Below are 15,040 nucleotides of genomic sequence, written 5' to 3' on the forward strand. Positions count from 1 at the left end.
ATCCTCAGTATGCAACCGGTGTCACATAGTGATAGGCTGTGTTACATGTGTATATAGCTTGTATGTATATTCACATACAGGTGTATATATACACATAAGGGAATACTAAGTACAAATGGCAATTAAAAGTTCCTACAAAAATTCATTTTCAGTTGATGCTTTAGACTTCAAAACTGAAAAATATTGCTAAAATCATACTTCCTTAGATAAAATATGATTGCTTGTTCAATTTAGCTTCTCAGTCTAAAAGTGGCTATAAGGTAAGTTTTTATTTGGGAAAAAAAAAAAACCCAGCCAAATGAATGGAATTTCTCTTTCTAATTGGCCAGGCTATTTCATAGAAGTTACTCCTAACTAGACTAAAAAATTTGTGGCACCTTTCAGTGGTTCAGAGAACCAGTTTTTGAGTTCATTGATTTTCTCTAGTCTTTGTTTATTTTCTGTTTCTTATTTTTATTATTTCCTTTTGTTTACTTTAGGTCTAATTTACTCTTCTTTCTGTAGGTTCTTAATATGGAAACTTGGATTTTTTTAATTTTTACACCTTTTTTCCTTTTCTAATTGAAACAGCTAGAAGTTTTCCTTTAAGTACTGTCATAGTCATACCTTACAAATTTTGATGTTATTTTAAAGTTGTTATTCATTTCAAAATATTTTCTAATTTACTTTGCAATTTCTTCTTTGACCCATAGGTTATTGAGAAGAATGTTGATTAATTTCTAGATACTTGGAGATTTTCCAGATATCTTACTGTATTGATATCTAATTTAATTCTGTTGTGGCCACAGAACCTACTCTGTGTGATTTCAAAACATTTACATTTACCGAGGCTTGTTTTATAGCCCAGAGCATGCTCCATCTTGGTTGATGTTCTTTGTGTACTTAAAAAGAATGAGTACTCTACTTTTCTCATGTGAAATGTTTTATAAGTGTTAGGTCAAAATCATTAATAATGTTTTTCAAGTATTTTTCTGTTCGTACTGGTTTTCTGTTTATATGTTCTCTCAGTGATAAAAAAGTGCTGAAATCTCCAACTATAATTATAGAATTGACTTTTTTCCTATCTGTTTTTACTTTATTATTTCAGAGCTCTGTTATTTAAAATTGTTACGTTCTTCATGAATTTTTAACTTTTTATTATAAAGATAGAGAATTTTAGCCTAATTTTTTCTATCAACATTTAAAAAATGTCTTGCTGTTGTCTTCTGTCTTGCCTAATTTCAGGAGCAAAGTTTGTGATTATTTATATCTTTGTTGTTCTGTACATCATGTGTCTCTTTTTGGGTTGCTTTTAAAAGTTTTTTTCTGTATCACCTTTTGCACAATTTTATTATGATTATATTATATATTAGCTTTTGAAAAATCAGTTCTTTCTCTTGATAGAAGTATTACATAAGGTATAAATAGAGTCAGCAGATTTTGGATATTTTCAGTTACCTGCAAAAGTTCCTCCACATTAATATCCACTGCCAAAGAACCACTCTGATTTATGAGTTCTTTCAGTGCTTGACTGCAGGCTCTTGAAGGCTTTTGGACAGCAGCACTAACTGATTCTACCAACACAAAAAGAATAGTAAAGTTTTATTGCTTAGCCAGGGCAAGTCCCCAGATTCTCTATCAAGTTGAATCCTGTTAGATATAGCACAAGTTCTCTTTTTGATGTGACATGAAGTTAATATGAAGAATTTTCACATTTTTCTCATGAACTAATATATTTTTTAAAATCCTGAAACCTAAAGACATTGCAGTCAAATGATGATAGTAATGAAAAGAATTGCAGTAATATTTTATATATTTTACAGCTTACAAATTTCATGTAAATTTTCTTACTTAGCTTTATGATTATTTGTACTGAAAAGTTTTTGTAGACTCAAATTCATAAGCATTGTCTGAATTAAAAAACAGATTTTTACTGCCTGACATTTTTAAAGGATTTAAAAAATAATAACCTGCTTAAAAGCCCTACTATTTATTGTCATTTACACAGGAATTGTTAGTTTCAAATGAGATAAGCCATGTTAAAAAGCCAATAGAACAAAACTAGAACTCAATGCTCCCCCATTTGTTTTGTGTTCTTGTTCCTCTAAGATTATTCGTGGATTTTCTTTCATTTAAAAAGATAAACAAATGTGTTTCTATTTTACCACACTATTTTATAGCAAATATTAGTTGTAAAGGAGAGCAATAGCAGAATTGATACTGATCATTTCTTCAGTGGAAGAGAACAATCTCTAAATGCCAATTCAAAATAAATTGGTATGTGGTAGCTATGAAAAAACTTCAGTTGAGAGTACCAATTAATAAAAACAGACCCAAAGCATTTGTATAGTCATACTATAGTTGTCCTTTGTACATTTGTACTCCCTTCTCCCCCAAGTACATGGAGCTGAAGACTAGGTGCAATGTAGAACTAATGGAGCTGGTCAATAAGAATTGTGTTCACATCAAAATCCTGCTTTTAAATGTATACACCAGAAGCCTAAACAACTAATAGGAAAAACAGTGTTAGCTATTGTGGTCTACCTAAATATTCTTCTCATGCTTACTCACTTTTAGTTTAAGCAGATTGATTACATGGAATATAAATTAATTAATATGTACTGAAATGATAAGAATAAGCTAGACAGAGTTGGTAGGTATTATTTAAAATGACTGTTTAACCACAAAGCCATATTACTCAAAATTTGTCCCAAATTTCACATTTCCAGCACTTAAGCAAGAAATGATTACTGTTTTTTTTCCTTTATTGAAAACTTAACTGTTTTATTCTACTTTTTATTTTTAAAAGATTTACTTAGTTTTACATTTTTTGTAACAGGTATCTTCACGCAAGGACAGCTGGGCCTGGTAGACATCATCTTCCAGTACATTCACTATGATGAGATCTACGAGGCGATAAACATCCTGAGCAGTATGAACTGGGACACTCTGGGCCATCAGTGCTTTGTCAGCATGAGTGCCATTGTCAACCATCTTCTTAGACAAAAGCTCACTCCAGAGAGAGAAGGTCAGACTTGAAATATATTTTCATAAATGGGTTTTGCATATAAATGTACATTTTTTTGAGTCAGTTATTTATGAGGATTATTCTCAGTTATATTACTGAAGACTGAAAGACAAAAATGTTAATGCCTTATTGAAACTGACAAGATTAGATTTCAGATAATAACTCCCATGTGGTACTTACTGTATAGTATTTATCAACATAAAAAACAACTTTTCTGTACATACCTATGTTGGAACTTACAGTGCCATGATTGTATATTTCAGTGTAAGTTCATGTGTGGAACATGCTCAGATTTCAAACTTTGATCAAGAATTTCATGTACTTGCTAGAGTCTGGTAGACAGAAGGCCCCAAACAAAGGTCCTTATTCCTCCTTTACTTTAGACATCAATATCTTTCTCTCACACCCCAAGTCCTTCATCTGCACAATAGTCCTTAACCCTGATTGTGTGTGTGTGTGTGTGTGTGCGCGCGTGCACGCGCGCACGCCAGAATTGCAGCCCAAGCTGCTGCTGCTGCTTATTTTCATTCTAACTTGTAGTTCTGATACCACTCTCCCTTCTGCCTGCTTCGATTTCCCTACCTTCCCCCAGTAAGTAGGATCTCAGATGTTTATTGTCAAAGAGATATAAGATACTATTTTTAAAAAAAAAGAAAAAACAAATATGTGCTACATACAGTAATGAAGTTTTTATATTTATCATTTATCAGTATGTTATTTTTATTATTTAATAAGTTTTAGGTAAAACAAAACTAAAAGTTTTTGTACTTCCTTCTTTATTTCAAGTCTTTGTAAAAAACATTGATGTTACTGGTGGGAAATCATGGCCAATGAGAAACTGTCCTCAGGATAGTTTACAACGTAGGGGAAACAGGAAATACATCAAAAGGTCTTTACTGGAGAGCTTGTTTTCCTCTATTTGCTTTGCAAGGTTATAGATTTTTTTATTCTATTTTGTTTCCAAAGTAAATAAATTGTTTAGATAGAATTCTGCATGTAACCTTCATTTTAGTAATTTCAGAGAAGAATAATCAATAAGAACATGTTCCTTCAAAAAGCCTGCATGATGGGACTTGGCACGACTCACAGGAGGCCCACAATAAATATTTATTTAATGTTACTTGAATGTGCTTTTTGGAGGTAGTCCAATTCATCTATGAAGATTCCAGTATTACTACAATGAGAAAATGCCTAGTACAGTGCTTGACCCACAGTTGGTACTCAAATATTAGTTAAAAGTAAAAAGAATATAACTTCAAAATTTTAGGTACTAGAGATTACTGTAATATTTCTTCCTGAAGAGTTATTTCAAGTAATTATTTCTTAATATTGGAACACTGTCAAGATTGGGTAAGTTATAGAAAAAAAATGAAGCAGAGTCCCCAAAGAAAACCTTTTATGTTACACAAATCTATACAAGAGACCCTAAATTTATAGTTGAAGAAATATAGAGAAAATAAAATATTTGCTGTCACTCAGGACCCAGAAATTGCTAACACCTTAGTGAATTTGTATTGTAAGATTCCTGTGTTATAAGAAAGATTATTAGGGAATTCACAAATGGCATTATCAGGTTTTTGCCTTAATAAAGAATATTTTCAGGAACCATACTGAAGGGAATTGGGAATAAAAAGCTTGTATGGTACTAGGCTATTAAAATAAAATACTTGCATGATGCTGGGTTATCAGAATATGTACATTTTAAGTAGGTATATGCATGTTTCCCCAAGTAACTGCAAAACACGCTTCTAAACCATTCAGAATTCTTCTCTATTGAGATTTATTCTATCTCAGTCCACAAATTTGACATGGTAATTTGTTTTCCTTTTATTAGTGAAACCCAGTGAGTTTTTATTTGTATCCGAGTTGTGGTTATCTTTGAGATCTTCATTTCTGCCTTAAACATCAAGCTGGGTTATCTAATGAATCTATAACTGTGCTGGGAATTACGAGTATTCCATGTAGGCTCGAAGATTTCAAATGTACAAAACATGCTGTCAAGAAAACAAGTGATGGCAAGAGAATCTGGCTTGTTTTCACAATAACCTTGCTGTATTCAATTTTAATCTAAATTGACTGCTGGTTTGAAAGAAAATACCCCTAAAGTTCATCTTACTTTACTGTCTAGATTTGAGATTAAAAAGGAAATTATTTACAGCTTAGCCAAGTCCATAGCAATTACTCTGATGAGGTATTCAATACTTTCAAACCCAAATACACCTAAAACTAAAGAGTTTCACTAAATAAAAAACTTTTTATTCAACCAAGTACTGGTAAGTAGCATAAGAATCATTGGAGTCTTAACTGTGAAATGAGTGTTCTCATATGTACTCATACTATCACCATTATGCTAATTATATAACTTCCAGGTATTTCTGGGAGGAAATACAACCCCATATGCATGTCTTGGTAAAATTGTGAAGTAGGCAAAATGTGCCTCTTTCTCCTTGTTACAACACTCTGGTTTATCAAAACCTGCTCTCCAATCCTTCCTTCCTAGGAAGGTGTCAGTTGACCCAGAAGAGATTAGCATGTCATCCCTCCCAAGGGTGTTAGCTTTCACACCTGGACAGAACTATCAATCTTACTGTTTAGGACATGATTTGGGGACCATACAGGGACTTTCACTGTTTCTTTAATATTGTAATAGATATAGGAATATCTCTACAGATACTACAATAAGGCTATTTTTATTTGTATTATTTTTAAAAAAACATTTCTAATACTGATTTCAGTTCCCAGTGTGGTCAGGTTAGTTTTTTCCTTTCAACTAAAGAGAGTAAATGTTGAGCACACAGTTGATTTTACTGGAAATACTAGTTCAAACTGTGTTGCTTTGATGAGTCACTGTTTTAATTACCCATTTGTGGTGAGAGGTTGATTCATTATGGATTTCTTCAGTTTTGACAGCTTTTTTGTTGCTCAGAGTCATTGTCAGCTTTGCCTTAAGTGAAAGTTTATACACAGGTTTGTTTTTGTACCAGCTGTCATATTTTAATTTCATCTTTCCTGCAACAAGCTCACATTTCATCCAAGTTTGCAAAACCTGACTGACTGCAAACATGAGTATTCTGTTGTAATTGAAGGAGTTTCACTTGTTTTAGTGCTGCTATGTTTGAATTCCACAGCACAGCTTGAGGCAAGCCTTGGAACCTTCTATGCTCCAACAAGACCACTCCTCGATACAACTATATTGGAATATAGAGACCAAATCAGCAAATATGCAAGGAGATTCTTCCACCACTTGCTCAGGTGAATGATATCTTTGGATTAATTAGTATTAAACTAATTGCCTATTTAAAGAGCCATCTTCTTTAATTAGAATATTCCATAATACGGTTGTTTTCTAATAGTCCATACCCAAAGAGAAAACCAAATCTTTTCTTGATATCCTTTATTTAATTCATTCTTGTTTTCCTTTTAGCTAATATATTTAAATATTGTTTAGGGCTTTTACATGATCCACACACTTTAATATAACTTCCCCTTTAATATGAAAGCAAAAAATAACAAATGTGTAAAATCAATTTAAAAATATTAACTTAATTGTGCTCCTAACGCTAGAGAAATGTTTTAGTTTCATTGAAGCTAAAAATATGAATGTTATAAAAAGCTCTGAGTCATTGGTTAGCTTTACTTTCAAAATTACTGTAGAAAGATTTGTCCATTGTCCTCTCATAAAATGTGGCAAGTTGCTAGCTCTACTGTGCCTCATTTTCTCTGCTTTGAATGGGTATAATACATTCCTTTAACCACAGGTGTTATATGGAAAATTAGATAATGTCAATAAATTACTCTGAGAAAAATATTGTAAAAGTTGAAGGATAAGTACATACAGCATATCCCATAAAGTTCAAAAAATGGATGGGTGGAAGATGAATGGATTGATAGTAATAGATGACAACTGATAGGTAAGTAGATATAGTTAGTTTAGAAATATATATAAATGTGTCAATACTATAAATAAAAACAAGGAAGTAATTAGCACAAAATCTAGGATAGTATGGAGTGGCTTAAGAGAAGTCTAGAAATAGATTTCTAGGAGCCACCAAGGTATTAATAATGTTCCATTTCTTAAGATGAATGGGGTATATACCTGGGTCCATTAAAAATTAGTATTCTTTTAGCTAAGTGTATACATTTTATGTACTTTTATATATGATATATTTTATAATAGAAAGTAATAAATTTTTCAACTCTGTGTACCAAAAGGAAGTAATTAGATTGAGTTTAGAATTTTACGTTTACTTATAACATAATTTGTTAAAATTCTATTTAACCCTTGAAAGCAATTTCATGTAGTCTCTTTTTTTTTCTTAGAACAACCCTGTTAAGGGGGTATTATCATTTGACAAATAAATATACTATATATAAAGTGGCACTTGGATCTCTACCCAAAGGTGAAGCCTTGGGAAAACTGTCATTTTAGAAGCTGAGAAATGTTAATACATTGTATGAATTATGATCTGTAATTGAATTTTGCCTTTTCATGTGAATGGCTTTAGCATATTCCAAGAGACTCTTCACCCTGAATGAGGCAGCTTTCTACCTGTGAACCTCTGCCAAAAATAGTGGCTGTTGTTACATTTATTTGAAATGAGGGCTTTGTTCTTTGCACTCACTATTATTTTGTTTTCCCTGTTCCTAGGGAAAATTAATGAATTCACTTCTTGCTTGAAGAACACAAAAGATTAACATGAATGGAACAGGCATTTTGGAGGCATACTCTTGGTGGCCTCACTGTGTCTTTGGCCTCTGTGACTTTATGTAGTGATTTCTTTGTGCATAAGCATTACATTCCCTAACATGATAATGCCAGTATTCCAGGGCTGCTGGCCCTCGTATGCTCATATCCTACTAATATTCACATATGCTACTATTGTGCAATTGTTTTGTTCATTGATTTTTCTCAAATGCAGCATTCTACTTACTTTTTGGATGTGCTTTGTTTAGGTGACTGCTGTTATTAGACTCTAGTTTTTCTTTGTGGTTACATCTGGAACTGAATGTTTTTCTCTTGGGATATATACTAGGTTTTTCGGGTTTTCTTTTATGCATGATTTGGTACTATTTTAGTTATAATGAGTGTTTATTAGTTCTTTTGACAGTAGGCTATATGTGGCATTATGAAAAAAACAAAAGTAAATTCAGAGGAAATTAAATGAGATGGCGTAAGTTGGAACCATTCTTTCGTTTAATCTGCTGCCAGGAAGTTCTCCTGCTTGAGGGAAGAGAAACAGGCCAGATACCTTTTTTGTATTTGTGAAAAGCTAGAATTGCCTTGCTCCCTTTACTTTGCCTAACCAGTGTTTTAATACTCTAAAAAATTTATTACATAATGGACTAAGTCCTAAACAGTAAACACCATCATAGGGAATTTTAAATTGAAGATGAAAGAAAGGAGTGCCATGCAGAGTAGGTATGTACCTAGGATCACTCACTGGTGAAGCCGATGACTCAGATTACCTAAATCCAGATCGGACTCTTTTGATTAATAAGAATAAATACCAGACTGATTTTAATTTCATGCATCAATAGGGTATTAATAGTGTGAATTTGTGATGATAGACGATTATGTTGTGTGAGTTACTAAAATAAATTTTTTTGTATACAGTTTTGTTTTTATCTTGACAGAGGGAGTCCATGAACATCTTATTGTTTGTTTGTTTGTTTTTTACCCTTTTTGTCTTTAGCAAGTATAATAAATTATCCTGACATCCTTCCTCCAAATCTGAATGAATCTAAACTTTGTAACTTACCTCTTATGCCCTTTCCTGACACCTTATTGTATGTGCTTAAAGTGATCAATTTTCATAAAGAAATGCTCCCTATAAATGTAAATCATTGCTGCTAACATTGAAGATAAAAAGCAGTAGAAGAACAGGCTTCATATGGTAGCTAAATAAAGTGTTTATTGTAACAGAATTTCAAAGATATCAATCATAAAACCATTAAGTTGGAAGCCTCTTATCTATAGAAAGTGTCTAGAAAGAAAAAGTAGAGTTTTCCTTTTCTCTCACAGTCACAACACTTCTGACACCAGAAGTTTTTTCCTACACTGACCAATTCTCTGACAGCATGGGTGTTCTACAGTTCAATTCAATCAATTCAATTCTGGCACTAACCAGAATTAGTATAGATTCCACATGTTAAGGGCTCAATCCCACAAGACTTCCCATACTTTAAATGCCATTTTCAAGTACCAGGTCCCCAGGTTACTCACAACTTCTATCCCATGTGGCTACAAATTAGAGATGTCTCCTACCCCCTCTTCAGATTCAATAATTTGCTAGAGCTACTCACACAATCCAAGAAAACAGTTTATTTACTATTGCCAACATTTGTAAAGGATACAAATAAGTATGCCCTGGGTGGTGTGACTCGGTGGATTGAGTGCCAGCCTGTGAATCAAAGGGTCACCAGTTCGATTTCCACTCAGGCACAGGCCTGGGTTGCGGGCCAGGTCCCCAATAGAGGGCACGCATGAGAGGCAACCATACATTGATTTTTCTCTCCCTCTCTTGTTCCCACCCTTCCCCTCTCTTTAAAAATAAATAAATAAAATCTTTAAAAAATAAATAAAATAAAGGATACAAATTAATAACTACATGAAGAGATTCATAAGGCAAGTTATGTGCAAAAGGGCACAGAGCCTCCATGCTCTCTCCATACCTGCCACTCTCCCAGCATCTCCATGTATTCACCAGTCTAGAAGCGCTCTGAAATCCCTTCTTATGGGGATTTATGGAGACTTCATTATGCGATTAACTAAATCATTGGCCATTGGTGATTAATTCAACCTCCAACTACCCCCGCCCTGAACCCCTTCCACTCCCACACCCTTTCCTGGAGTTCTTGGGGTCTAGCTGAAAATTCCAACCCTCTAATCATGTGGTTGGTTCTCAATCTATAGGGGCTTTCAGAAAGTCACTTCACTAATAAAAACTCACATGTGATTGAAAGGAGCTTGTTATGAAAAACAAAGACTTGACTTTTACCTTTTTGGCTCGTGTGTGTGTTAGTTACTTTTGAGTCAGTTCCCACTCCAGGAAAATCTATGAATGAGTAATATTCATTATGTCCTGCCTTTAACAGCCCCACTCAGCTCCTGTAGATTCATTCCTATGGCTTCTTTTATGGTGTCAATCCATTTCATATTTGGTCTTCTTCTTTTCTTGCTGCCTTCTATTTTTCCCAGCCTTATTGTCTTTTCTGAAGCACTTCCCTTCTTATGGTGTGCCTGGAGAAGGACAATTTCGGTTTTGCCGTTTTTTGTCTCCAGTGATGTTTTGGGCTTAATTTAATCTAGGACCTACTAATCCATTTTTCTGGCAGTCCAGAGTATCCGGAGAGCTCTCTTCCTACCCCATATTTCAGATGAGTCAACTTTTTTCCTATATGCCTTTTTCACTGCCCAACTTTTGTGTTCATACATAATAAAATACAAGACTGTAGATGATTTTATCCTTGGTCTCTAATGATGCAGCCTTGCTCTTGGTGATCTTTCCTAATTCTTCCATGGCTGCCCTTCTGAATCTAAGCCTTTTGATTTTTAGGCTGCAGTCTACATTTAAATTGATGAGTGGACCAAGGTAAGAAAACTCTTGAATAATTTCAGTTCGTTCGTTGTCTGTGTTAAAAGTTCTGTTAACTCTTCTGTAGTCATGATTTTTGTCTTGATATTCAAATGCAGTCCCGCTTTGGCACTTTCTTCTTTCTGCTTCATCAGAAGTCATTTCAAATCATTGCTCCTTTCTGCAGGTAAGATAATATCATCAGCATATCTTAAGTTATTGATATTTCTTTTACCGATTTTTACTCCTTTCTCTGAGTCTAGTCCAGTTTTTTTAATAATATGTTCTGTGTACACATTAAACAAACAGGGAGATAAAATACACCCTTGTCTGACACCTTTGCCTAAAAGAAACCATTCAGTCTGTCCATATTCTGTCCTGACTGTGGCTTCCTGTCCACAGCACAGGTTATACATCAGGACAATCAAGTGCTGAGGAACACCCCTTTTTTTTTTCCAGAGCAACCACTGGCCTTGCATGATCTAACAGTCAGAGGGTTTACTGTAGTCTCTAAAGAAGCATAGACCCACCCTCTTCTGATAGTTTTTGGAGCAGTCCAGCATCCAGTGAGTGCTCACAATTAGGTCTTGAGTACCTCTTCCTTTTTGGAATCCAGCTTGAACATCCCACCTTTCTTGCTTCATGTAAGGTGGCCTTTGTTGCATCACCCTAAACATCATTTTTCTTGCGTGGGAAATTAGAGAAATGGTCTTATAGTCTGCATTCACTGGCATCTCCTTGAAGACTGTGTTGTATATGGAACATTTCCAATCTGTAGGCCACTGTACTGTTTTCCATTTTAATTGACATATTTTTGGTAATATTTTGACATTCTTATTTGACATAGGTTCAGTGCCTGTGGCTTGAAATAATTCTGTCTATATCTCATCTACTCCTGGTGATTTATTTCTTCCTAATATTTTCAGGGCATCTTTTACTTTGTTCTCTATAATTGCAGGTTCTTTCTATAGGAATCATCTGTAAAGTATCTGTCATCTCTTTGTCTCTTCTGTATGGATTTTTAGTATGCCGTTTCCACCTTTCCTTTATTTTTTCCTGGTCAGACAGTGTGCTTCATTGGTGGTCATTCAACATTCCTAATCTAGGTTTGAATTTCCCTATTATTTCTTGAGTTTTCTGGTAAAAATCTCGTTTTTTTCTTTTTTGTTCTCTTCTATCACCTTACATTTACTAGTGTAACAGTTCTTTTTAATCTCTAAGTGACAGTCTTTGAAAAACTACATTCAGGCTTTTTTATCACCTTTTGCTTTTGCCTCTCACCTGTCTCTTGACAATTTTTAGTGTTTCTTCTGTCAAACATCTAGATTTTTCTTTCCTTTTAACTTGCAACATTGCCTTTTCACAGTCTTTCCCTATATATTTCTAGTGTCCTTCCACCATTCTTCTGGCCCTTGATCACTTCAGTTTAGCAGTGCAAATCTGTTTTATTATGTGAACTTTAAATCCATCAGGAATGTTATTTACATTGTATTTTGGCACTACGATTCTTTTATTGCTCTTCTTTAGCTCTACTCCTTATGTTTGGTATTAACAGTTTGTGGGCAGCACCACAATCTGCTCTTGGTCTTGTTTTGGCAGAAAATATACAGCTTTTCCATCTCCTGCTTCCAATTACATAGTCTATTAGATTTTTATATTGGCCATCTGGTGGTGTCCTTTGGCTTTATCACTTAGGGAATTCCAAGGGCATTAGGAGCTCTGTGCCAGAAATAAGACAAAGACCAAAGATATATTTCTTACTGTAAGTCACAGTATCACAGAAGGCCAATGCAACTTAGCCTAAATTAAGTTCAAAAGGTGATTGTTCACCTCTTGGTCTCCATGAAATTGAATAGTACTCCAGAACTACTGAATAGGGCAATACTAACAAGAACTTTTATTATGAACAAATTGAAACTATAATAGGAATAACTAGATGCTGAAAAAACATTTCAAATTAATGTGCCACAGATCAAGCTTATTTTACTAACATGGAAATATATTATAAAGGATTATTGATTAATTCATTTTACTTTTTCCTCTCTTAAATATAACACTTGTTTTCTGACCCATATGGATTATGTGATTGTGGCACAGAGCCATGTTTCTTATTTTTACTTATTTATTTATTTTAACACAACATCAAAGCATTTTAATATCATTGACAAGTTAGACAAATATATCTATATTTGTTAATGAAATAATTTTTTAAATTGAATTTACTGGGGTGATACTGGTTTACAAAACTATACAAGTTTTAAGTGTACAACTTAACAAAACTGCATCATCTGCACACTGCATCTTGCGCCACCCACCGTCCAAAGCAAAGTCTGGTTATGTTCCTTTTATACCCACTGTGTTCACCTCCACCTATACCCACACCCCTTTCCCTCTATATCCATACTGCTCTCTGTGTCTGTGTGATGTGTGTGTGTATGTGTGTGTGTGTGTGTGTGTGTGTGTGTGTGTGTGTGTGTGTGGTCTGTCTGGAAAAAGTCCAGCCATTGTTAATGAGAATGGTTTGTGCAACATAGCCATTGTTAACGAGAATGGTTTGTGCAGCATAGCCATTGTTAACGAGAATGGTTTGTACAACATAGATGTAACCTGGTAGTCAAGGAGAGTGGACTGGAATGCGCATGTGTGAAAATTATGACCTTATTGTACTAGTCAGTGGGGATGGTAGACACCATTCAGTAAGCATGTGTAATGTGTAGCCATCCCATTCAAAAATGACTGAGTAGAGCAACGAATCTTCATCAGATTTTGTTAAACTTGAACATTCCTCTGTGGAAACTATTTGGATGATTCGGAAGGCTGCAGCTATGGGCAACTAGTGATTGGCAGCTTCATCATGACAATGCACCCACTCATGCATCACATCTCATGCAGAGTTTTTGGCAGAACATCAAATCACCCAGGTGACTTAGCCTCGCTACAGCCCAGATTTGGCACCCTGCAACTTCTGGCTTTTCCCAAAACCAAAATCACTTTTGAAAGGGAAGAGATTTCAGACCACTGATGAGATTCAGGAAATTATGACGGGGCAGGTGATGGCTATTGGAAGAACTGTGTAAGTTCCCAAGGCACCTTGGGATTGAGGCATCATTGTCCTATGTACAATATTTCTTCTGTCTTGTATCTTCTTCAAAAATGTCTCTATTCTGTTTTTCATATTACATGGCTAGATACCTTCCAGACAGACTGCACACACATACACACACACACACAATGTTTTTAATCCCTTCACCTCTTTCACTGAACTCTCCAATCCCCCTCCCCCCTGACATCTGTCAATCTGTTCCATGTTTCCATGCTTCTCTTTCTATTTTGTCAGATTATTTTGTTTGTTAGAATCCACATATAAGTGAGATCTATGGTATTTGTCTTTCTCTGGCTGGCTTATTTCACTTAGTATAATAATAACCAGGCCTATCCATGCTGTCACAAAAGGTAAGATTTCCTTTTTCTTTTTTTTTTTTTTTACACTCAAGTAGTATTCCATTGTGTAAATCTACCACAGCTTTTTAATCTACTCACTTGGTCACTTGGGCTGTTTACAGATCTTGGCTATTGTAAGTAATGCTGCAATGAACATAGGCTGCATATTCTTTTGATTAGTGTTTTGGGTTTCTGGGTTTTTTTTTTTAAAGTCCTTTTTATTGTTATTCTATTACAGTGATCCCAATTTTCCTCCCTTTGCCCTCTTCCACCCATCCCACCTCTCACTCCCACAGTCAATTCCCTCACTGTTGTCCATAACCATGGGTCATTCATACATACTCTTCAGTCCCTTGCCCTGCTTTGCACCATTATCACCCTCTTCCCTTACCTCAGGTCACTATCAGTCTATTCCATGTTTCCATGCCTGTGGCTCTATTTTGTTCATTAGATTCTTCTTGTAGGTGAGATCATAATGGTATTTGTCTTTCACCTACTGGTTTATTTTACTTAGCATAACATTCTCTAGTTTCATCCCTGCTATTGCAAAAGGTAGGAGTTTCTTCTTTCTTTCTGCTGTGTAGTATTCCGTTATGTAAATGTACCACAGTTTTTTGATCCACTCATCTACTGATGGGCACTTAGGCTGTTTCCAGCACCTGGCTATTATAAATTGTGCTGCTATGAACACAGGGGTGCATAAATTCTTTCGAATTGGTGATTAGGGAATATTCCCAGCAGGGGAACCACTGGGTCAAAAGGCAGTTCCATTTTTAGTTTTTTGAGGAAATTCCATACCACTTTCCATAGTGGCTGCACCAGTCTGCATTCCCTCCAACAGTGCACTAGGGTTCTCTTTTCTCCATAACCTCGCCGCACTTGTTTGTAGATTTATTAATGGTAATAGGTGTGAGGTGATAGTTCATTGTGGTTTTTAAATGCATCTCTCTGATGGCTAATGATGTCGAGCATCTTTTTATATGTCTATGGGCCATCCGTATGTCCTCCTTGGAGAAGT

The 15,040-nt window shown here is 34.9% G+C and overlaps 1 protein-coding gene across 1 annotated transcript in view; it reads left to right on the plus strand.

Moving 5' to 3' along the window:
* WDPCP (WD repeat containing planar cell polarity effector) overlaps positions 1-15,040 on the plus strand; it is a 357,672-nt gene that overhangs the window by 166,545 nt on the left and 176,087 nt on the right. The window contains exons 11-12 of the mRNA XM_054586899.1: positions 2,819-3,007; positions 6,136-6,259. Coding sequence (XP_054442874.1) covers positions 2,819-3,007; positions 6,136-6,259 — 313 coding nt within the window. The remainder of the gene's footprint in view (positions 1-2,818; positions 3,008-6,135; positions 6,260-15,040) is intronic.

Source organism: Pteronotus mesoamericanus, unplaced genomic scaffold (assembly GCF_021234165.1).
Source record: "Pteronotus mesoamericanus isolate MK-2021 breed Mesoamerican mustached bat unplaced genomic scaffold, CSHL_Meso_final contig_98, whole genome shotgun sequence".
NCBI lineage: Eukaryota > Metazoa > Chordata > Mammalia > Chiroptera > Mormoopidae > Pteronotus > Pteronotus mesoamericanus.